The sequence below is a fragment of the Castanea sativa genome, chromosome 10 (assembly GCF_040712315.1).
Source record: "Castanea sativa cultivar Marrone di Chiusa Pesio chromosome 10, ASM4071231v1".
Lineage (NCBI taxonomy): Eukaryota > Viridiplantae > Streptophyta > Magnoliopsida > Fagales > Fagaceae > Castanea > Castanea sativa.
Window position 1 is genome coordinate 36974892 of NC_134022.1, and position 23778 is coordinate 36998669.

Genomic DNA, 23778 nt, shown 5'->3' on the forward strand with positions numbered 1-23778 from the left:
AGACTTAGCTAATTATGTTTTTTTTTTTTTTTTTGCTAAACAACTTGGCGAATTATTATTATTTTTTAATTTGGCTCCAAACATGTTTGGAGTCTTGACTCTTAATCTCCAACCTCTAATAGAAAGATGGCAAACAAGTCATGTACAATAATGTTATTTTTATATTAATGTTTAGAGTCTAGTGGGTTCCAGTTAGCTCAACTGGTAAAGTCTCTGATGGTTGTATAAGAGACTTAGAGTTCAATCTCCGCCTACACCAAAAACTGATTGGTGTCTTGGTCTGATGATAAAAGAGCTATCATTAGGAGCGGACGCTATAAGTTGAAACTCTCTTTAAAAAAAAAAGTTTAAAGTCTATGTTTAGAGCCAAATTTTGTTTTGTTTTTATCTTTTTCTTTTGATAAACAACTTGGCTATTTGTATATTGCCAGACGAGCACAACCTATGCGTTTATGTTGCCTTTGTCACACATAAGCTGTGGGTACAAATTAACTGTCATGGATGCCCACCATTCCATACTTATTAAGAAATGCTTTAAAGGCATATATTTCCATAAAAAAGTTCATCATTTTTTGGCTCTTCATTTAGCTAACCTCTAATATGGGTTACAAAGAAGTAAATATTGTACAAGATTGTCTCACAAGTGAGACCCATATATCATTGAGACATATATTTCATGAGACCCATGATTTTTCATTCCAAAAATATTGCACAGTTAATGTATGATAACTTGAAATGGACATGATATGGGGGTAGTACATAGAGGGCCTGTGCATAGTGGTCTCCGAACCACTGACACAGCCCTAGAGGGGACGGGTCATGTGGGTGTCTGAGCCCCTCAGTCTCTGATATTCTGGACCTCTAATTGCCATATTAATGTCCTTTACTTTTCCACGCTGATACGGTAATTAACACTCCAAGATATGCAAAGCTGGAATCTGACACCCAATTTTTTACTGCAAAAATTTAACACACTAGCATGCCTGAAATCCTAGGTTCCTACACTGCTCAATTTTGCTTAGTGCATGAAAATTTGGATGCTCGTTTAACCTGTGCACACCGTACAATTTGTGCTTCAATATATTGGCCCCCACTTTTTGTACCACACAGTTCACGTGAATTTGCATGTGTTTAGGATTTATCATCATCATCACCACACAGTACCCACCTAATCAACGGCTAATGATGCCTCAATAAATGAATCCAAGTACTTTATACTGCACAGTATATTTTTGTCTCTCCACTCTAGACTGAACCATTCAGGGAGTGGAGAGTGTAAACCACGATTCACTGACTAGAAGAATTTAGATAGAGTTACATTCACGCGCCCGGGGAAGAAATTTTTGAAGAAATTCATTACGACCATTGATCATATAAGGCACAGTCACCAGGTTCCAGGTCCGTGACCGTAATCTGATTACTCTAAAGAAGGTAAAAACGTTGACTGGTTACCAAAAAATCAATGGACACGTGCCGGTTTCGCTGTAAATTCCTAATTTACATTTTCCAATGAATATAAATATTGAACGCAAGAGAAAAAGCATTTCCTCCGTATCTCACAGAAAGAAATATAGATGGTAGATAAGATCTCAACTTCTCTAGCCTTTTTTGTTGCACAGATCATTTTTAGGGGCTTATTATAGAAGACTGAGAACCAAAGGATAAAAGAAACAGTGTGTGCACAAAGAAAAAGAGAGTGAAAGGTCTGGTTTTTGGTTCTGGGTTTTTCTCTCTGCCTCTCTCTTAATCTCACTACTTTATTTATTTTTTTTTTGTCACATAGTTTTGGTTTCATTTAATCCCTATGATCTTCTCGCAAAATAGGATCCTGCCTTTTTGTCTTCCGTGCCAGCATCAGATCGATCAAAACAAAACTTCTTTTTCACTCACAACTTCGTCTCTGGAAAAGATAAACAAAGGTGGAGAGATAGAGAGAAAAGAGTAAAAGAAACACAAAAAAGTATCTACTAGATTTCTGCTTTTTTTTTTTAAGTCTCTGGGAAATGGGTACTGGTTGGAGAAGAGCCTTTTGCACTACAATCCCTCGAGACTCAGATTCTTCTTCAATCTCTGACAAGCAACAGAGAAGCCCTAGTTCCAGTCCAAGCCCAAGAAGCTGTACCAGGTTGGGATTTTTCTCTGGCAGTAGCAACCCTTCCACACCTCGTTTACAGTCTCAGCCAGTGTCAAGCCCAAGCCTTCGTTGCCGGACCACATCAGAGGCAGCTCAAGCACAAATTGTCAATGAAAGTCCCGGACTTCAATGCAATACCAGCACTCCCAGGACCTCCAAGAGCCCAAGAACACTACTTGCCTCAAACCAGACTTCTCCTCGTTCTCCTCTCAAGTTGTCCCTCTTCAAGAACAGTTTCAAATTCAGAGTAAGTACCTTATTTTTCATGTTTTGAATACTTAGAGATTTGAGTCCTGAACGTTTCTGTTGAAAATACCAAAAAATATAATCAACTGAGCTATAACTTTCTCTCCAATCAATAGCAAATCTAAATCATTAAGAATTGTACTCTTACTGTTTTTTTTTTTTATTTCGTATTACAGAGTAGCTGTGGAATTTGTTTGAATAGCGTGAAGACAGGTCAGGGCACGGCCATTTACACAGCGGAATGTGGTCACGCATTTCATTTCCCGTGCATAGCAGCACACGTACGCAAACATGGCAAACTGGTTTGCCCAGTTTGCAACGCTAACTGGAAAGACGTACCTTTGCTCGCTATTCACAAGAATCTCGGCTCGCAATTTCCCGACCAAAACGACGTCGTCGTCGCTGCCGTGGACAGTGACTACAGACACACTAACAACGTTGACATCATCAAACCCAAGATTGAAGACAAAACAATCATAGAATCATCTCCTAGACAACACCAACACCAACACCAACACCAACCAAAGCAGTCCGATTTGAGATCCTACAATGACGATGAGCCACTTCTATCTCCCACAACTGGTTCAAGGATTATTCCAATCCCAGAGGCAGACGAGAATGTTGAAGAAGACGAAGAAAACGACGACGTCGAAGAGTTTCAAGGCTTCTTCGTCAATCCAAACTCTTCTTCTTCTTCAACCAAATACTCAGACGATCCCAGAGATTCTTCGAGGAACGCGGTTCGGGTTAGATTATTACCCGAATCAGCAGTAGTATCAACGTGTAAGACCCACGAGACCTACGTGGTGGCCCTGAGGATTAAAGCTCCGCCTCCTCCGGCGCGCAACACGGCGTCTTCCGCGCTCCTTGACCCCACACACCGTGCTCCGATTGACTTGGTGACAGTGCTTGATGTGAGTGGAAGCATGACTGGTGCCAAGCTGTACATGCTGAAGCGCGCTATGCGTTTGGTCATTTCCTCACTCGGCTCAGCCGATCGGCTCTCTATTGTGGCATTCTCTGCCGTTACCAAAAGATTGTTGCCTCTCAGAAGAATGACGGTCCAAGGTCAGCGCGCGGCTCGGCGCATCGTTGACCGGCTCGTGTGTGGTCAAGGCACTAGCGTAGGTGATGCCTTGAGAAAAGCTACTAAGGTGTTGGAAGATAGGAGGGAGAGAAACCCAGTCGCGAGTATCATGCTCTTATCGGACGGTCAAGATGAGCGAGCCAATTCCAGCAAAGCTAATCAACGGCAGGGTTCAAGCCACGTGTCAGCCACTCGATTCTCTCACATTGAGATCCCTGTTCATTCTTTTGGGTTTGGTGAGAACGGTGGGTACAGCCACGAGCCAGCTGAGGATGCGTTCGCCAAATGCGTCGGTGGGTTACTGAGTGTGGTGGCTCAGGATTTAAGGGTTCAGCTTGGGTTTCCTCCATCAACGGCTGAGATTTCGGCTATTTATTCATGCAACGGACGGCCCACAGTGCACGGCTCTGGGTCGGTGCGGCTCGGTGACTTGTACGCCGAGGAAGAGAGGGAATTGCTCGTGGAGGTTAAGGTTCCCACGTCGGCATTTGGGTCCCACCACGTGATCTCTGTTCGATGCCTTTACAAGGATCCTGTTACTCAAGAAGTTGTGTATGGGAAAGAACAAGCTCTCCTAGTACCTCGCCCCCACACCGTTCCATCCTCGGCTCCTAAGATCGAACGGTTGAGGAACTTGTTCGTGACCACTCGAGCCATAGCCGAATCGAGGCGGTTAATCGAGCACAACGAGCTGTCTAGTGCTCACCACTTGCTCGCTTCGGCTCGAGCTTTGTTAGTGCAGTCGAGTTCGAGTTCGAGTTCAGCTGAGGAATATGTTCGGGGATTGGAAGCTGAGCTGGCGGATTTGCATTGGAGGAGACAGAATCAGCTGGAGCAGCAGCAGCAGCAAGTGATGATGATCCAACGGAGGAGAGGGCACGAGAGGGATGTGATGGGTGGAGGTGGTGGTGGATTCGTTGATGAGAATGGTGAGCCACTTACGCCGACATCGGCTTGGAGAGCGGCTGAGAAGTTGGCTAAGGTAGCTATTATGAAGAAGTCGATGAATCGAGTCAGTGATTTGCACGGCTTTGAAAATGCTAGATTTTAATAATTCTGACTTTTGGGAAATAAATAAATATATGAAAAAACAATGTTTATTAGAAAAAAAAAAAAAGAAAAAAAAGAAAGAAAGAGAGAGAGAGAGAAAATAGGGTTGCATTGGTTTTTGGGGGATGGATGATATGAAATGAAAACGAGGGACAAGTTGGTAGCAGACGGCGCGGCCCTTTCTGATGAGATCAGAGATAGTAATTGATTGGATTTTGGATCAGATAGGGTGGCTTGTTTTAGAGCTTGTCTTTTTGTCTTGTGCTTTTTTTTTATATTAATCCCACATGATATCTCTTTTTTTGAGAGACTCCAGTTTGGTACTTTCGCAGGGAATTTCATGATGAACAACAAAGGTTTAAAAAAAGAAAAAAGTACAAAATGCTAGCTAGCGTAACTCTAATTGTAATGTAATGGAGTTGTTGTCGTTGTTGTTGCTGTGCGTGAATGAAAATTGAAAAAAATGACTGTTGGATGGTTTCTTTGCTTTCACTTTATTTTGTATGTAATGAGTTAAGGTGCTGTTTAATAACGGTGTTTAAATAACAAAAATTGTTATTTAAACGATATAATACGTATTTTTACTTATATATATTCTCATAGAACTTAAAAAAATGTTTTTAAAAACCTCTTACCGAGCTTTAAAATTTGATTCAGTTATCAAGTACTTGTGTTTTGATAGGTGCGTGGTGTAGTTAGGAGTATAGTAGTAGGGAGAAGCGTGGTGAGTTTTTTTTTTTTTTTTTTATGAGAAGGGAGAAGCATGGCGAGTTAGGATTTGTTTACTAAAATTTGGAAAAAGTGTAGAACAGAATGGAGTAGGTATGAGTTGAATGATGACCAAATCATTTCCTCTTTTGTGTTATTCTATTTAATCTCTTTAACGTGACATCTTTTGTTAGAATTTGAGAACTTCGAAGAGCCTCATTAGAGTAGACCCTCGCCACACAAAATGATGTGTCTCCTTTACCCATCTTTCTTCCTCCCAATTGAATTGGCACTCTCATGGAACAAAAAGTGGACCCTATTTTGAGTCATCATTTAAAGGGCATCTAGTTTTTTAAAACTTTTGTGAGAGGAACGGGTCACAACTTTTGCCATTACTTTTACTCTCATTTAATTCATGTAATGAAAAAATAAAAGTGGTAAATATATAAAAATGATTTTCTATTACTAACAATCGTCCATTTTTGTAAATGATTGGTATATGAAAATGATTTTTCAATAGTTAGAGTATTCTTTTTTTTTTGGTGAAAAGGATTTGCATTAACAGAACTCAAAGACCTCTAAATCAGAGGCTACATCACGGAAATAACAAGTATCCAGTAGAATCTAAATTTAAAAGAAAAACTACATCAAATGGAGGATCAATGAAAATAGTAAAATCCTGCTTCCCCCTACGTGCTAACGCATCAGCACATTTGTTCGCCTTTCTGTAACAGTGTTGAATACGGACCATAGGAATCTCCTTCAGCCCTTCTTTGCAGTCAACAACCAAGACACTAATACCATTTGGTTTTCCACATCTTTCTTCAAGAGTTCAACAACCAATTTTGCATCAAGTTCAATCACAAGCGCTGGAACTTTGAGGTAGATACAAAGCCGAATGCCATCTCTTAACGCCCACAGCTCTGTTGCAACGCTGGTAGCACAGTCAATAGCTCTTGCGTAGCCTTTCACCCACTCCCCTATCTCGTTACGAATCAGCCCACCTCCTCCCGCTAGCCTAGGGTTTCCCATAGGCGAACCATTTGAGTTTAACTTCAACCAATTGTATCGAGGGGCAGCCACCTGAAATAGTTGGAGTATTCACATCCACAATCTTCATACTAGTCTATTTTATTATCTCAAAAGTTATTTTATCAATTATACCATACCATTTCACAACACACCCAACATCCTAACTTTTAATTTTCTACTCAACTCATTAAAATAATATATATTACATAATAAAATAATATAATCCAATCTCTCTCTCAATTAAATAATATATACTACCCAATAAAAAAAAATTAAGTTTGAAATGGATTAACAGTAACTTGTTTATGTAGAAGTCCATCATAGCACTATTGTAACACTTTTTACAAGTACAAGACTGGGTAATGTGGTTGTTTTATGTTTTGATGCTAAAATTTCCCTACATATACCATTTATAATACCCAATGTGAATGCTCTTACTGTTAACTATTTTTGTAAGTCTTAAGTATTGACTATTTTTGTAAGTCATGATAATGGTTGTGGTAAATTGTGTAATTTTAACAAATCTGTTAAAAAAAAAGAAAAGTAAATGGGATGTTCAATGCATTAGTATTAGACTCCACACTTGCGCAAAGGTTTAATAAATTTTAAAGTTCATATTCTTGTTTATTCTCTAACTTTGTAGTGCTAGTCCCTTACACCTTAAAGATTTCTTTTTTCCTATATCAAGTATAAAAAACAAAAACAAAATAATTGAGATTACATTCAATAACATTTACGTAGCCGCATTGAAAAATCAAAGTAAAATGTACCAAGAAATTATATAGCTTTTCACTTGGTCTTAAAGGTAAATTAATTAAAAAGTTGTCGTGAAAAATTACCTAGCCTTAATATTTTTTTTAATTATATTTATATATATATATATATATAATTAAGAACGTATATTTCTGTGCTAGTGAGTTTGACACTATTTTATTTTACTTTTTGTTGAAAATTGATTAAAATATTGTTACACTTTGAAATAAAATAAGGTTTTAGTTTTTTTTTTTTTTTACAAAAGTAAATAAATTAAGGGTCATATTAATGGGTGCACTTAGGGTAATGATTAACAATCAATTTTAGGAAAGTTATGGCAACACTTTTATGGGAAATGAAAAAAGCTGTCAAAATAATAATTATTTTTTTTCCATAAAAATTTTCTTTAAATGAATTATTAATTATTGCCCTAAGAACATCCGTTAGCATTTCTTATAAATTAAAAGACTAAAACAAAAAAACTATGTCAAACTGACTATGATATCTTTCTTCTCTATTATTATTTTTAATCATCATGCGATTTGGTGTTGGTTGCCTTGTTGTTCCTCTACTGGGGCGGGCTTTTCTGTAGCTTTATTATTATTATTATTATTTTTATCAATTAATTCATTGTGTCCTAACTCCAAATTGTCTGGACTACAAATATTTAAACTGTATTATTATATTTACTGATGCACTTATCAGAGACTTCATGTTTTTATCATATCTGGTATGCTTAATTAAGTGACCCTCGTGCTGTGGTCAAACCTATGAGTTGTCCTTAATTGAACTGGTTTTAGTACCTGAGTTACCAGCCTAGTTTATACTTATTAGTAAGCACCAAAATTTTGCAATGGCTAGGTATCATGAACAATTAGGGACCACTCTCTAATCAATTCAAGATCGTATCCAGGGAAAGCAAGCATCCTTTTCCCAATTACTAAGTACTCCATCTTCATGGATCTTAATTTTATTTTGCTAAAAATATTTTATTGCTTTCTATTTTCCTCTTAATTCTTGATCTATCACATTGGGTTTTTCTTTTTGACACTTTGGCCTACCAAATGACGGAATGAGTATACTTTTATTGAAGCTTGCATGATTTTTATTTTTATTTTGTTTGCTTGGCTGAATATTAAATCAGGTTATTCAAGTCAACATTTACACAGTAATATTATTTTAATAGTTATTATTTAAATGGGCACACTTTAAAATTATTTGGAATCTAGACTTAAAAAAAAATCAAGTGTTAATATTATGTTTACAAAATAAGATTTCACACAAATTGTGTTTTTTTTTTAAGTATTGCAATTGTGTTTCTGAAACAAGATTTTGAGAGGAAAAAAGAAGAAGAAAAAAGAGGAAGCTAAATTATAAAATAACTTCAAAATAGTGCCAATTCTGCTGCCTATTCAGTAATATAGGCATTACATTTACACATATATGGTTCTCAGTTCTCACAAACAAAATCATGTGTTGCATGAAGAGTAAAAACCCGTTGTACGTGTTTACTGTTTACTGGGCCTAATCAATAGGAGAGTGTCACAATGTCGCTGGCATCTCTAAGTGATGAAAATTTCCAAGTACATATATAAAGCATCTCTAGCTTTTTGTCACAGTGGATCCCAGTAATACCAACTTGACCATAGACTCCAAACCAATCTTTCGGCATCTATATGATCTGATGCCCTTGCTGTCCTTGGCACTTGGCCCTGCATTCAATCAGCCAATTTCTTTTAGCATTTTCTTTTGTACTGTTAAAACTCTCTCTCTCTCTCTCTCTCTCTCTCTCTCTCTCTTTCTCTCTCTGAGCTGAAATGCAAACAGTGATCGATCTGTGTGGTCCAATATGGTGACAAGAGATCAAACATACTGGCACAAATGTATATAAAAACTCTTGTGATGAAGCCGGGACCATTTTTGTGCTCTCATTGTACACAATAATAAAGCACGCTTAAGAGTTTTCTCTACATGTGGGGATGGGATAACCAGTCACACGTACGTACATTTGTGAACAATCCGACTGCTTGAATGAAGTGAGAAAAATTGTTCTACTCTTTTTTTTTTTTGGAAAATGTTAATAACCACCGAGCTTGCTAACATTTCCTTTTTGTGTCCCACTTTAAAAAAAATGGGTTGTATTGGGCACCTTTCCGTGCCCGTTAACAATAGCTTCTTTATTATTTATATATAGTTTTTTTTTTTGTCCTCTTTTGTAATTTTCTGCAGCATTATACTATTTTTTACATCTTTTTATAACTTTTTATAGGTTTTTTTTTTAAGAAAAAGTTTTAATCAATAGCGTTCACTCCTGATAATAATTCTTTATTATCAGACCAAGACACTAATCAGTTTTTAGTGTAGGCGGAAATTGAATTCCAGATCTCTTATATAATCATCAGAGACTTTACCAGCTGAGCTAACTAAAACCCATAACTTTTTACAGCTTTTTGTATGAAAAGTAAATTCTTAACCAACACCACAACTTATGCTGGTTAACATTTGTCAAAAAAAATTATCAAAAAATTTATCGAAAAAGATATAAAAAAAAATTGTCAAAAGTTATTAAAAGTTGCTTAAAACTTTTTTTTTTTTTTTTTTTGCCTCTTCTTTTCTTTACTTTTGCTAATCAGGAAATGAAAAGGCTCATTCGTGTGTTTCTGTTAACTCTTACACCTCTTATGGTCATGTGGTGAGACTGTCAAATTCAAGGACTAGAGAAAGGCATTGATTCTCTTACACATCTTATTGTAACTTGTTTATCTAGTCTACGCGTTTTAAATGCTAATATTGATAAAAATAATTTTAAAAAATGAATATCGTGCTCGAAATTTTGAACATGAACATTATGTGTCAATATATTAACGAGTGTGAAAAAACAATTACGTGCAGTTAAAAATAGAAGGCATTATATTGTATCAGTGTCTAGTTAAATTGATGAAATAATTCACATGTAAATGATTGAGTGTGCTAAGTATTGCATCACATGTAAAAACGAAAGGAAAAATTGGTGCTACAGTTTCGATTAATACTATTCACATTCGAATGAAGATAAACTAGATTCTATAACATAGTGAAAAGTGTGCCCTAACATTCTAATTGCAAGAACATTTACTCAAACTTTTTGGATTCACTGGGAGAGCTAGCTGGACCATTTTATGGGGATTGAATATTTGTTTTACCATGGAAATTTGACTTGTTACAGGACACTTTCAAGACTAAAAGATAGTACAAACTAAAAGATAGAGTAGAGTCGATAACAGTGTGTAGAGCAGAGGGATTTCTGTCCTTACTCGTACAAACAACCCAACAGAAGGGACGTCTCAACTCTCAAATTTAACCTACATATAGTTTTGTTTGTTCTTGTAAGATGCAGGGACAAAATATTTCATGGTTGTAAAGGAGCCATCATTGGCAAATTGGCAAAGGAAAATTATTAAGAATTTTTTGTCAGAGGAGCACAGTGACGGACTGACGGTATTCCCTTCTCTCCTTTTAATCTACTGTGAATATGAGAGAAAGAAGTGATACTGTACTCTGGATATGGATATATGTAATAGTTAGTCTTAGAGTCTTAGCAAATGACAATTGAATGTCTGTTGTAATGTCTCGTCTCAATCCATGTACAGATTAGGCTTAAAAACCAGAGATTCCACGGTAGAGAGAGAGAGAGTCTCTTGTAATGTCTCGTCAAAATCCATGTACACATTTTGGGCGATTTCATTGGTTCTGGTTAGAGACTTAAGGCCCAGCTAGTCCAAGGGGTCTTGTACATTGCGAAGATGGTGCGGAATGTTGGGTTTTGCCTTCAACGTTGACCATTTTTCAAGATATTGGGACCTCTCCCTGTGCGAAAATGGAGCCGAAAATGGTGGGCTTTGCCTTTGTTCGAAAGCGCCATTCCTTTTGTTGTCTTATCATGGCCATGGGTATGGACTAAATTCATAAATTCTCCTGTTTTCCTTGAAGTCCCGCATTAATTAGAATGAGTTTTTTTTTTTTTTTTTTTTTAGAGTTTCAAGATTTTACCAATTAAGCTAACTGAAACCCATAAAATAAGTGAGTTCTTAATTTACCTTATCAAATAATCCTTCAAGTTTAATTTCTATCAAATAAGTATTTCACTTAGTAAATATGAGTCAATTTAGTTCTTTTATTCAAATATGTTATTAGACAGCACTGTTTAACTAAAATTATTCATAAGCTACGCCATTTAATAGATTTAGTTGTTTGTTGAGTTTTTTTTTTTTTAAATATATATAAAAGAATTCGTTTGCTAGCATAGTTGAACAAAATGACCTTATTGACTTATTTTGACAAAGTGCCAGACTAACATGACAAGTGAAGTAAAATTTAGGGACTAAATTAAATTTTAGACTTCATTTTGAGAAGTGGGGTACTCATCCATTGTGCATGGGGTGCCCAGTTTTTGTTCTGTCTTAGTATCCCCAACACTGAGGGCAATAACCCATACAAAGTTGATGATCCCTTTGGCCCCACACAATCCCAAAGATCATTCCAACACCCCAGCAAAAGAGGTAGGTCTTCTTATGTACTAGCTGGCACAAAATGATAAAATATGAATAGTGTCGTAGCTTCGCTGCTCTTTCCAGATTCTCATTTGTTTTCGGTGGAAAAAGTTTTCACTCTCAGTAATAGCAAATTACTCTCCGGAATTTCAGCAATTTCCAGAGGATCTTAAGCTCCCATCAGTCTATATAAGGAAGCTCAAGTTCCATTCCAAGATAGGCTTGGTTCAGCATAACTCCCTTTTACAGAGTCCCTTAGTAATCCTGTATTAGGAACATTATCCAATCTTATAATCAAATGTCATATCACGTGCTTGTGAATCCGATTAAAGAAGACAAGTTGATGTAGTTGATTTACCTTTTTGCAACATTCACGTTTATAAAGATCGGATTTTTGACAAATTAGGGTCCAAAAAGTGAAGAGAGGAAGGAATAGAAATGATCCCTTTCAAAAAAAAAAAAAATGAATGCAGGGTGAGATGATGATAGGGATGGCAATGGGGCGAGGCGAGGCCAAAGGATGGGATCTTTGCCCCTGCCCCATATAGATTTTTCTTGCCCTGTCCCCACCCTGCCCCGCCGCGCATGACGGGAAAAATTTCTTGCCCCATCCCCGCCCTGCGAAGACCAGCGAAACCCCACCCTACACCGTAAAACTTTATTTCTTGTTAATTTTTCCTATAACTATTACCATTTTTTTCAAATAAAATGACATGTTTCAATATTAAAAATATACTTGAAATTATAAATAAATTTATCCTATCAAATCAAACTAATTTTTAGCAAAAACTAAATAATATTATCTAAATATTTAACAAGACAATGTCACAACAAAAATCTCATAATATGACACAAAAATCTCATATTATATTAATGATGAAAAGTAAGTTGAGAAAGACATATGAATCATGAATGAAAATACAAAAAAGAATAAGTTAAAATTGGTACCTTATTTCCAACCTTGCTTGAGAGAAAAGAGAGGTAGAACCACGTTAGGTAGAATAAAATAAGCTGATGATATTTTTGTTTAAATAGTAGGATTTTAGAGTATGAAAAAATTACAACTTAATCTTTATTAACACGGGATGAGGCGGTGCGGGTCTAAAAAGTGTAAACCCATTCCCGCCCCGCCCCGTGGTACGGGTCTAAAATCTCGCCCTATCCCCATCCCATCACCTTTGTAGGGCAGGGAAAACCTGCACGGGGTAAAACGGGGAGAGGCAGGTCAAGCGGGGCGGAGAAAAGTTGCCATCCCTAGATGATGATCCTATGATCTGACCCTCCACTTCGTTTTTTGAAGTGGATGAACCGTTTAGGTACCATTTGAGTTAGAGCTTAACAGCACGTATAGAAGAATCAAAGCTTCGCAACTTCCACACTGCTGGAAAACTCATATCCAGCCAAGTTATCACAAGATCTATATTTTCAAAAGCTGGATGTATATAATAATACATATGACAAAAGTAATCACATTCAGCATGGAAACCCATCAAGGATTAAATACAAGTTCATCTACATATTGAAATAATCAGTATATTAATTACAAGGATTAACCATATCCCAGATACAGACCAATAAACTCTAGGGACAATCAATTGATACGTAGACTAACCGCCTTATTATTCCTCAATTTGTATCCTACATAGCCGAGTGGCCTCTACAGATTAGGCTGAGAAATATGAAGTAACACCAAACAAGAGTTTGGCCGAAGTGTTACACCAATGAATGAACTGAAAGAAGTCCCCCCACAGGGGCTAACGCTGTTTGCCTTATCCAATTGAAGATCACAACAGTGCCAACACTCACAATGACAAGGTGAGGAAATTTTCCCCTTATTCAAATTTGAGGAAATAAAAGATGTGGCTTGAATGAAATTCGACAAAGGAGCTTACTTCTGGTTTTCCACCTTGGCTCGAAGTTTCTGTTCTAACACAGATATCTCCGTCTCGAGGCTGAACATTCTATTAAGAGCATGCATATTCTCAAGGGTCTCACTCAGGGTCCGGCTGTCACTCCCATCACATCTCAGATGCTGCATTGGACCATGAAGGAGCCTGTTCACTATACCCTTGCTAAGATCCTCCACAGCTCTCTTTGTTTTCTTTGAAATATCATCACCCATCTTTGACAAGCATTTTTCTAGCTCCGCGGCTCTGATTCTTTCCGCATAAGCCCTCAATTTCTTAATGGTAGGAACAGTCTCCAATGAATCCCTCCATGCTTCAAATTGTTTTGATTCCTCAGCAATAATTGCTTGTGCTTCCATTGCTTTCTGAAGGCGATCCTCTTTATTAGCAGCCACTACCTCCTTAAGGTCATCAACATTGTAAACTTGCGCAGTTTCAATATCTGTGACACATGAGCCCACATTCCGGGGTACAGAGATATCAACGAAGAGCCTCAAACCCCCAACTTCGGGACTAACAGGGGGAAGGTCCTTAACATGCTCTTTCAAAAATAGTGGGGTTTCCGATGCTGTGCTGGTGAACACGACATCTGATTCAGCAGCACATGTTAGCATTTCTGTGAGGGGTTTATATATTATCTCAACACCCTTCAACTCTTCACGGATGGCTGCAACTCTCTCCTCGGTTCTATTTACAACAACCATCTTTGTGCAACCTTTTGCAGCCAAGTGTTTGATCACAAGTTTCCCCATCTTGCCTGCTCCAATTACCAACATTTTAGCAGTAGCATTTGAGGATTCAGGCAGCTTCATTAAGGCCAGCTCGACAGCAGCAGAGCTAACAGAAACTGCTCCAGCAGCAATGTTAGTCTCAGTCCTAACACGCTTTCCCACAGTGATTGCATGCTTGAACAGCCCACTAATGTTCCTCCCAAAGCCCACAACTCCTTGCCCAACTTTGACAACTTGTTTAACCTGTGCAAGAATTTGACCTTCTCCAAGGACAAGAGAGTCGAGACCAGCAGATACTTCAAAAATATGCTGTGTAGCATCTTTATTGTAAAGCAAAAAGCGATGCTCACAAAGTTCTGAAACAGGGATTCCGCTTGTCTGCCAACGAGAAGCAAAGAACAATAAACTACTATAATAAGATTCATAAAAATGTGATAATCAGACGCATTACTGCTAAGCATGCAACTTAGCAAACAATATGTTTACCCAGGTATGGGTGGAGGAAAATAGCATAGACTATATGGTTAAAGAGTAAAGCATTGGTGGAAATGGAGCAGAAAAAATAAAAAGTGCAACCATATAAGATGTAAGTCATGGGACAACAAAATCCCCTGGGACAAAATGGATAAAATAACTCGTTCAAAAGGGCAAAAGGCCAACAGATCTCACTCAGAAAGCATCTGCACCACATGTCTTTCATGGAACAGTTCTTAACATGACCAAACCATTTCATGTGTCACTATCACTCAAGGATATTCTGTTTTCTTTAGTAAGTTGAACAAAATTCTGTAAACTGAACAATTTTAGTGGCACCTAAAAACAAATCATAGTATTGATCAAGAGAAAGAGAGCACCTTTGACATCCATTCGGTCACTTCTTTGACACCACGATGCTGAGAAAGAGCTACAACATATATTTCCATTCTATTGCAGGTGCTAAGAACAGCAGCTTCTTCAATATGATTTAAACTGCACAGCTCCCCAATAGCTCGAGGCCATTCTGCTTCTGGAATGGCAAGTTTTTCACGCATTTCAACAGGGGTAGTGTGAACACTAAGCCCAATGACCACAATGCTACTCCTTTCTTTTGTATATCCTGAAACACATTACTCTGAACATTTCAGTAAAAATATAGTGCGAAAAACATTACAATGAATATTACTAAAAGAATTGCAAAACTCTCAATAAACCATTAAATGAAAAAAATGATCAACGTTGCTTTGGTATATTACGATTTGAGCATTAAGAGTTAAGCACCCATATCCCTATTAGTTGTTTGGAAAGAGATCTTACATTAAACTTTATCTGGTGATTAACTCAGGTATTGGCCCAGTTGGGTGTCTTATGATAATCCTGATAACTGAAATCTAACATTTTTTTAAAAAATAAATAAATGACACCTGAAATCTAACAGTTAAAATCACAAATCTATCAATTGGGATCTATCTTTAGTGAATATTATCGCATATTTTGGAAGTCATCACAGGAAACCCACCCACTTTAAGCTTAAATCTGAAAATATTATTTGAACATATCTTATATTAGATTGTTAAAGTTATCAGGAACTCAGAAGGATAGAGAAGAACATTATCAATGAATTTACATAACACTGTCAAGAAAATAAAAACCCATAGTTTAAACAATTAATAACACAACTTTACATTGCCAAAAGTCACCATGCAATCAACAAAAAATGCGTGAGCATTTGAAAAGAACAAAACATTATATAAGGAAGTGGTAGTCTTTCTACTTTTGTGATAGCAACAAAGAAACATCTGAAATGCACTAAAAACCAATTATACCAATCTACTCACAAACTTTAAGTTTTGTCTAGAGGCTTTGTAGTCTGTAAATTAAGGTGATAATTGTGGACATTCTAGACTAAGAGCAAAGAGGAGAGTGTACAAGAATCTAGCCAAGGTCTTTTCTTAATACTTCAAAGAGCTAAAGTTCATATAATAATTTTTTTTTTTATATAAAAAAACCTCAATAACCATATTCATACGAATGTCGATATAAAAAACCACACAATCTCTCACAAAACCTTTTTTTCTTCTTTTAATTGGAAACCCACACTTGTTAAGAGTGTGAATTGGGTCAAGGCTCATTCGCCTCTCACGAAACAATTTCGGGCATGTCATAGCGATTGTATCTGTAATATTCCTTAGGTTTCTTAATTTATAAAAATTAAAAAAAAAAAAAAAATCATCAATTTCCCTACATAGAGTGTGTTTGTATAAGCTATTGCAAATTGCTTAACCAAATGGACTCATAATTATAAGTAAAGTAGGCATGCTACTGATAATTAAGTCCCAATAATCCAAAGCAAACAATATTAGTGGAACACTAAAAACCAAGCTTTGTCAAAAGAATCACAGATTTCTTTAATCAAAGAAAATACATTTACTCAAATTCACCCTCAAAACACCCAAAATAAAATATAGAAATGCATTCACCACAGCAACAGAAAATAAGCCACATGAGAGAGAGAGAGAGAGAGAGAAATGGAGGCATTACTGTCAGCAGCAGAGGTTTTGAGCTGTTCAAGAGCGGAGAGCTTATCGGTCTGAAGCGAAACATCGGAGGCAGCAACCTCGCACCTCACAGCACCTCTCTGAATCAGGGTTTTCCTGCTCCGAATTGGCTTCCCAGAAATCTGAGGCACCTGAGAAGAAAGCGAGGCTCTCGACGAGGATGAGGAAGACGAAGATTTGAGGAACAGAGCCTCCAATTTCGCACCAGCAAAGCTCGTCGAGACTGCCATCGAGTTAGCCAAACCCTAACCCTAGATTTCCAGAGAGATTGATTAAGGTTTTGATAATGGGGGGTGTTAATGAGTTTCAACGTATAAGAAAAATGGTTTTAACTAGTTCGTTGAAATATAGGAAAGGAGGTGAGTTTGATTTTAGTTTTTTTTATGAGGAAAAAAAAAAAAAGAAGGTGTTTGGTTTGGATTTGTTTTGGTGGGTACTAAAAAAATTGACCCTGAGTGAGTGGAGTGGTGTGACGTGTCGTGTGGTGAGTGTGCTCTCGCTCTGGGACTAAATGAAGGAACAAAGTGAATTGAGAGTGGAATGGGATTTGGGTAATGGGTAGGGAGTTTGTGATTTCTCTGAGTTCTGATTGGCGGATGGAATGCACGTTTTATCCACACTCATTTCTCTCTCTCTCTCTCTCTCTCAATGACAGCCTCTCCTTCATCTTATTTGGGCCCCATTTCATGGAAATAATAAAATAAAAAATTGGGTAGGACAGTAATATGTAATTAGCTCAGGTAAAATTTTTGTTAGTTAAATAAGAGATTTGAAATTCAATCATCGCTTATATCAAAAATTAATATGGAGTTTAATCACTGTTTATACCAAAAATTGATTGATATCTTAGTTTGATGATAAAAGGTTATTTAAGAGCAAATGTTATAGATTAAAATCCTCTCAGAAAATAAAAACTATTTTTATAAAGTGGTTAAGGACTTGGGAAAATAGAGAACCCCACCAGCTCTTAACAGAAAACAATTATACGGATTTCACATTGGTATGGGGTTAAAAATGAAGGACAAAGCTTTACATGACAAATTATTACTATAAAATTATTTAGGTGTATTAAAATGTTATGTAACTAAAATTACACATATATGATCTTTTAAATTATCATATAGTAAGTTAGAGTAAGATAACATTATACATGTTCAAGCTAAACATTTATCAAAAATGAATCATATGCATATTTTATAATTAGTGAAAACCATTTCCATCACTTTACAAGAAGCAAATTATTTTTGAAAATGGTATTATGTTCGTGCTTAATTCAAAGTTATTTATAAATAATCCAAACTATACTAATAATTAGTTGATCCTTTGAAATTTTAATAAATTTTTATCTAAACTAAATTAACTATCTTAATGAGTTACATGACAAAGAAAAAAAAATCATTAATTTTATTATATGTAATACCTGCATATATTGAGACACTTGGCTTAAGACTCAACCATAGTATGTGGTAACTAAATTTTACTATATTACTATATAAATTTATAATATATAATCAAAATAATATAGTTTAATCAATAAGAGTATAGATACTTGTCGTGGAGAAAAGATATTCACTTGATTCACTTGGCGCAATTATATACAACTATTAAAAGTCAAATTTATTTATATGTATGTGTGTATATATATATATATATATATGATATTTTATATAAATGCCTATAAAGGAATGTACCATTACTTCTATACAATTTCGAATTGAAAAAAAAAAAAAAAAAAATGAGGTATTAGATTTTTAGGTAAGTGTAAAATGCGGACAAAGAGCCCGATAACGACGTGAACTACAGCTAAAATCAAAAAGGAGTATCAAACTATCAATGTTCCTTTGATTCTTCTATCTTGTCTGGATGCCCTTTTTAAATTATGCAAAATTTGACACTAAATAAATCGTTTTTACAATCTTAACTAAGTCCTCTGATGATTGACATCTATTAGATTACTTAAAAGAGATCAAGACAAAGCACAATTCAGTGGTCATGAGAGGTGCCAACGCAATAAAGTCACAGCCATTTCAATTTGCACGAATATATACAAATCTGAAAATGTGAAAGATACAGTCAAGAAAGAGATAAGGTGGGAAGAGGTGGGGCGTGAAAGATGTGATAGAGATTGCCTTCTAAGATTTCAGGGCCTCTGTTTGCCACAACTTTAGTGAGATGGTCGTGGACAAGAAATATACTTACATTTTTTAGATATGGTACTGCGTGATTTTTAAGATTTTGACTGTAATGTGCAAGTTTTCCTGCTTTCATTTATTAAGTGTGTTTGTCCATGGTAAATGTGTTCCTTCAACATGACAATAAAAATGAATGAAAATCTTAAGATTGAGTGCAAGAGAAATGTAGGAATAAAGATATTGCCAATTCATCCCTCCCCAAGGTGAAAACCATTACAAGCTAACTATCAAAGAAAGCCTTCTAAGAAAATATAGTATATATGGACCTTATTTCTACTAGAAGAAATATAGTTAAATGATTACTCATTCTTTGGTATTAATTTGAGTTTCTTAGACAAAGGTACATAATTTATCATAGTATCAGAGTAAATGATCTTAAATTTAATTTATATCTCCACTCGATTTTTATGTTGGACCTCAATTTTATAGTGAATGATAAAAGTTATAATGAGTGCTTTTATCGCGTGCAATTAATACATATAGGGTCTAAATTGGTAACCAATAATATAAATTAAAATGAGTTATGTATAATAAACGAACGTAAGATCTCAATTTGTAGTGAATAATATAAATTAAAATGAGTGTTCTTATCACGTGTAATTCACGTATTGTACATTTTTTTGATTCTAAGTTACTTCATGTGGTTGGTCAAGGATAATTGAATAATTTGTTGCATAGTAAACCAATCAACGTAAGAAAAAATTATATCTTTAGGAAAAATAGCTAGAAATTTTTCAGTTGGGATCTGTAGTTTAAGTATCAAACCAAGCAACTTGCTTCAGAACCTTACAAATTTATTAGTAACAAATAAAAAACTGACAGCCTTGCCTTAATTTTGAAGAAAGCCTAGTAGCTTTAGCCTTTAGCTGCGTCTTTTTCTTCAATTTTATGGTACAGTTTTGTGGTTTACAATGAAAGTACAACAAGCTAGAGCAGATGTCCAATTGATGCTTGGACTCGTGCTTAGTAGCACTCACCTTTGAGTTAACATAATGAAAACTAGGGTTTTCCATGGGACAATCTTTAGCTTGAATTATTTTCCTTTCTATATCAGTGCATGATTAGGGTGCATTCCAAGATAACTGAACAACTTGTTCCCAGCTTTGTCTTGGGCCACGGCACTCCTTATTTATTTTTTTTAAAACACTATTCAGAGTTGATTTTAGTGCATAAATTAAGCTACTTTCCAACCGATCAGAATATTGTGTTTGGTGTCAATGTGCATAGAAAAATCTGTACATTTCGTCAAAGTGAACATAAAGATTGCCTTCTTGTTACAAACTGTGTTTTTTTTAATGGTTTTTTAGTTGATCTTTCTTGAATTTTTTCATGTGTTTGAGGTAATACTAGTGCAGGTCTCACCTGCTTGAAGGAGAGAATAAAATGAGGATACTCAAAATTCTGCACGCCATTTGGTTCTAAACTTCTACTGAGTGAAAACAGACAATTTGGGAAAATTAGACTCGTTTAACAGCCTTGAATCAAAAGAGAGTAGCTAAAATCATTAGGGAACTATATCATTAAAATCTTATTGCATATAATATTCACCAGAACATATATATGGCAAACTTTTTTGTTTACCTTTTTGTTTAAAATCTAATCGCACATGCAGAACTTTTTGAATCAATACAATCCATTTTCTCATAAATAAATAGAGAAAATGGCACTTCATAATGAACTTATTATAGAATTTGTTACTTCAGCTGCACTTGAACTGCCAAGAAAGGGTTAGTTGGAAATAAGCCAAATTTTAAGATGTTAGCTAGTTCGAATAGAGGTATCTTAAGTAGTTCTTAACACTGGAAGAATGGGATTCAATCCAAGATCTAATTAGTTGGCAATAAAATGGCATAAGTGTTAAGGCTTGGGTTGAAGCAGACAAGTTTTAAGTGATAGCTTCGTGGCAATAACATATTTTGCAATGCCCTATTTCAAATCATTTGAACCCCACCTAGCTCTCTCTCCTTCACGGTCTACCTATCTAATTAAAAAAAGTTAGGAAATGATCTCTTCCAATTGAATCTTCCTGTTCTTCTCTCCTTCACGGTCTACCTATCTAATTAAAAAAAGTTAGGAAATGATCTCTTCCAATTGAATCTTCCTGTTATTTTCTATTTTTAATCTAATGTGAGACATATGGCATTTATTTAATTTTTAAATACCGCATGTTTTACTTTTAAATAAAAATATAAGGAATTAAGAAATTCAGGAAAATCCCAGAAAAAAAAAATTGAAGTAAGTGGAATTTTTGAAGATATTAGTTCATTTACCTTCTAAAGACTTACTACTTGTATTGTCAGGTTCAAATAATAATAATAATAATAATAATAATAATAATTAGCTAAACTAAGTTAACTAAAAGTTGTAGCCAAACACACCCATGGAATGAAAGGTAATTAAACCCAGAGGCAACCCTATATATTTAAATATTTTAAATATTACTTAAAGTAATTTTTCACTTAAAATCTATCATTCTCACTTTTTTATATGCAAAATTACTAATTAAATTTTTTTTCTTCAAGTTCTTCTAATATTTCTTTTTCAATAGATAATATGGTTAATCCATTATTGTAACATTTTCAATCTCAAATATTATTTTATCAATTTTAACTTAAAAAAAAATTATTTTTGCAAAAGCAACTGTAATAAGTATTGTTAATAAAATTCTATAAGCTATACATACAATTGGAAAAGATAACATTTTAATATAATTTAGTACATCAATTAGGGCATTTTCTTTTGTTTGTAGAACTTATTTTAAAACTTTCAACTCAAAAAATAAATCTAAACCATCGACAACAACAAAAAAACACTTTATCTATAAAATTATAATAATTAAATAGAATTAAAAAAAAACTTCAAGAATAAAGAAATAGAACCTAAGTTATAAAATGTACTATTATAGCTCTACTTAACCATGAAAGTATCTTATAGTCTCAACCTGCATAAATAAATACAATAACAACTTATTCATTAAATCACTCAATAAATTGGATTAAACAATACATTACAACTAAAAGCAACAACGCCATTAAAAAATTAAATACTAGAAAATTAAAATGAAGTTATATATTTCATAAGTTAATTTTGATTATAAATTTATTTAGTAGTAATTAATTATATATTTAGTTGTTATTTTATTTTTCACAAAAATTCATTTATTATTTAAAAAATTAAAAGGACAGAAGAATTTTGCTTGAACTAAAAAATAAAATTTTAATATAGTGAAACGTATGGTCTGCTAAGAAGGGTGTGGGCCAAATAAAAGAGGTCCACTATTCATCTTCCACAAATAAGAAGACTAAAGCCCAGGCAGACTAAACACATAAAGACAATCTAAACTCTAAAGCAAAAATTCAGGGTATAATTTATTACTCCTAGATTGGGACCTTCTTTCTCAAATTTTTTTTTTTTGACATTTTTTTTCCTAATTTTTTGGCTCTAATTGGGAGTTTAATTTATTCATTTTACGCAAATAAATTTTTTTTTAATCAAGGATGAAAGAACTGATTCTCAAAAAAAAAAAAAAAAAAAGATGAAAGAACTAACCCAGAGCAATGTCGGGCCCAAGTTACAAATAGAAGAAGCTGTTAGGCCCAATCTGAATCATTCTTAAAGTCTTGAATGAACTGGGCTACCACGCATCTAAAACCTACATGAACTTGGGCTGGACTATGGATTTAGCTGAAGCCTTTAATTATTTTGAAGTTTAGCTGAAGCCTTTAGTTGAGTAATAAGAAACGGCTAACAAAAAATTTTAACCCAGTGTAAGCCCAACAACGGGATTGTTTTCTGGGATGTACTACGTCTACAATATTTTTATAAACACTTTTACAACAAATTATAAGTAACAAATTGTTATTGGTTCAAATTTAAATCTATTGCTGAAGTGACTTTTTTGTCCATTAATAACAACTATAATAACTTGTCACTTATGATTTGTTGTGAAAGTGTCATGAAATCGTTTTAAAAATAGCATTTCTCTTTTGTTCTCTTAATGCAACAAAGTGTGATTTTCTATCATTTGTCACATCAATTAAGCGATTTTCAATTTCTTATGCCCAAAATCAAGTCCCAAAGGTAGAAATACCCAAATACCTTCTTTCATTATTAATTTGTTGGCCAATACGTACAGGGATTTGATATATACTTCACAGTCCTAAAAAAAAAAAAAATAGGCACATGAAATGCACAATCCCACACCCAGCTCATATCATTCATTCCAACTCAGCTCCACTGTGTCCCTTCATGCATATGAAACTTGAAACATCATATCAAATTTATAATAATGAAATAGAAGACCTTAATCTCTACCGCTAGTTATTAAGGAATCTTCTATCCCACTTTTCCTGCTACACTTTATACTCCACTAATAAAAACTTGTCACGTGTTTACTTAATTAATTAAATACTACTCATTTATTAATTAATAGTAGTATTTAATTAATTAGGTGAACATGTGACAAGTTTTTATTGGTAGAGTATAGAGTGGAGCAAGAAAAGTGAGACAGAATATTTAGACTCGTTATTAAGTAGTGCCTTCATAATTTCCATCTCCTTTAGTTTAAGGAGTTCCTCTATTCTTTTGCAAGTCTTCTACTGTCCAGGAATTCGTGTAACACGTTTATGGAGTGGATAGGAATTTGGTCTTTGTTTGCATAGAATTGAGGTGTTTACACGTATATTTAGCATATTTCCCATCTTTTTCTTCAAATATATTTGTGCCGGTGACTATGATTTATAACAACAAAAGAAAACAAACAAACAAAAAAAAACAATCAAACATTGACAAAGTATCATAAAAAAAAAAAATTTGACAAAGTCGGAAGATTATCCAAAAAAATAAAAAAGATTAAGCAATTTCCGGGTTAGAAGA

The 23778-nt window shown here is 34.8% G+C and overlaps 2 protein-coding genes across 2 annotated transcripts; one reads left to right on the forward strand and one right to left on the reverse strand.

Annotated features, from left to right (window-relative positions):
• The first annotated feature begins 1551 nt into the window (after window positions 1-1551).
• On the forward strand, window positions 1552-4997 carry LOC142613534 (E3 ubiquitin-protein ligase WAV3). The gene is made up of 2 exons (XM_075785918.1): window positions 1552-2381; window positions 2557-4997. Exons 1-2 carry the CDS (start codon window positions 2004-2006, stop codon window positions 4516-4518), a joined length of 2340 nt encoding a protein of 779 aa, XP_075642033.1. The 5' UTR covers window positions 1552-2003; the 3' UTR covers window positions 4519-4997.
• A 7997-nt stretch (window positions 4998-12994) lies between these two features.
• LOC142612704 (glutamyl-tRNA reductase 1, chloroplastic) lies at window positions 12995-17248 on the reverse strand. Its single transcript, XM_075784844.1, has 3 exons — window positions 16695-17248; window positions 15032-15273; window positions 12995-14555 (listed from the first exon to the last, which is right to left on the reverse strand). Exons 1-3 carry the CDS (start codon window positions 16939-16941, stop codon window positions 13428-13430), a joined length of 1617 nt encoding a protein of 538 aa, XP_075640959.1. The 5' UTR covers window positions 16942-17248; the 3' UTR covers window positions 12995-13427.
• Window positions 17249-23778: the final 6530 nt, after the last annotated feature.

Excerpts from the sequence above, each read along its gene's own strand:
- LOC142613534 (XM_075785918.1), top strand. The coding sequence starts at position 2,004 with ATGGGTACTGGTTGGAGAAGAGCCTTTTGCACTACAATCCCTCGAGAC. Across the intron at positions 2,382-2,556 it reads AGAACAGTTTCAAATTCAGA|AGTAGCTGTGGAATTTGTTT; the intron begins GTAAGTACCTTA and ends TTCGTATTACAG.
- LOC142612704 (XM_075784844.1), bottom strand. The coding sequence starts at position 16,941 with ATGGCAGTCTCGACGAGCTTTGCTGGTGCGAAATTGGAGGCTCTGTTC. Across the intron at positions 15,274-16,694 it reads CAAAACCTCTGCTGCTGACA|GATATACAAAAGAAAGGAGT; the intron begins GTAATGCCTCCA and ends AATGTGTTTCAG. Across the intron at positions 14,556-15,031 it reads TGACCGAATGGATGTCAAAG|ACAAGCGGAATCCCTGTTTC; the intron begins GTGCTCTCTTTC and ends TCTCGTTGGCAG.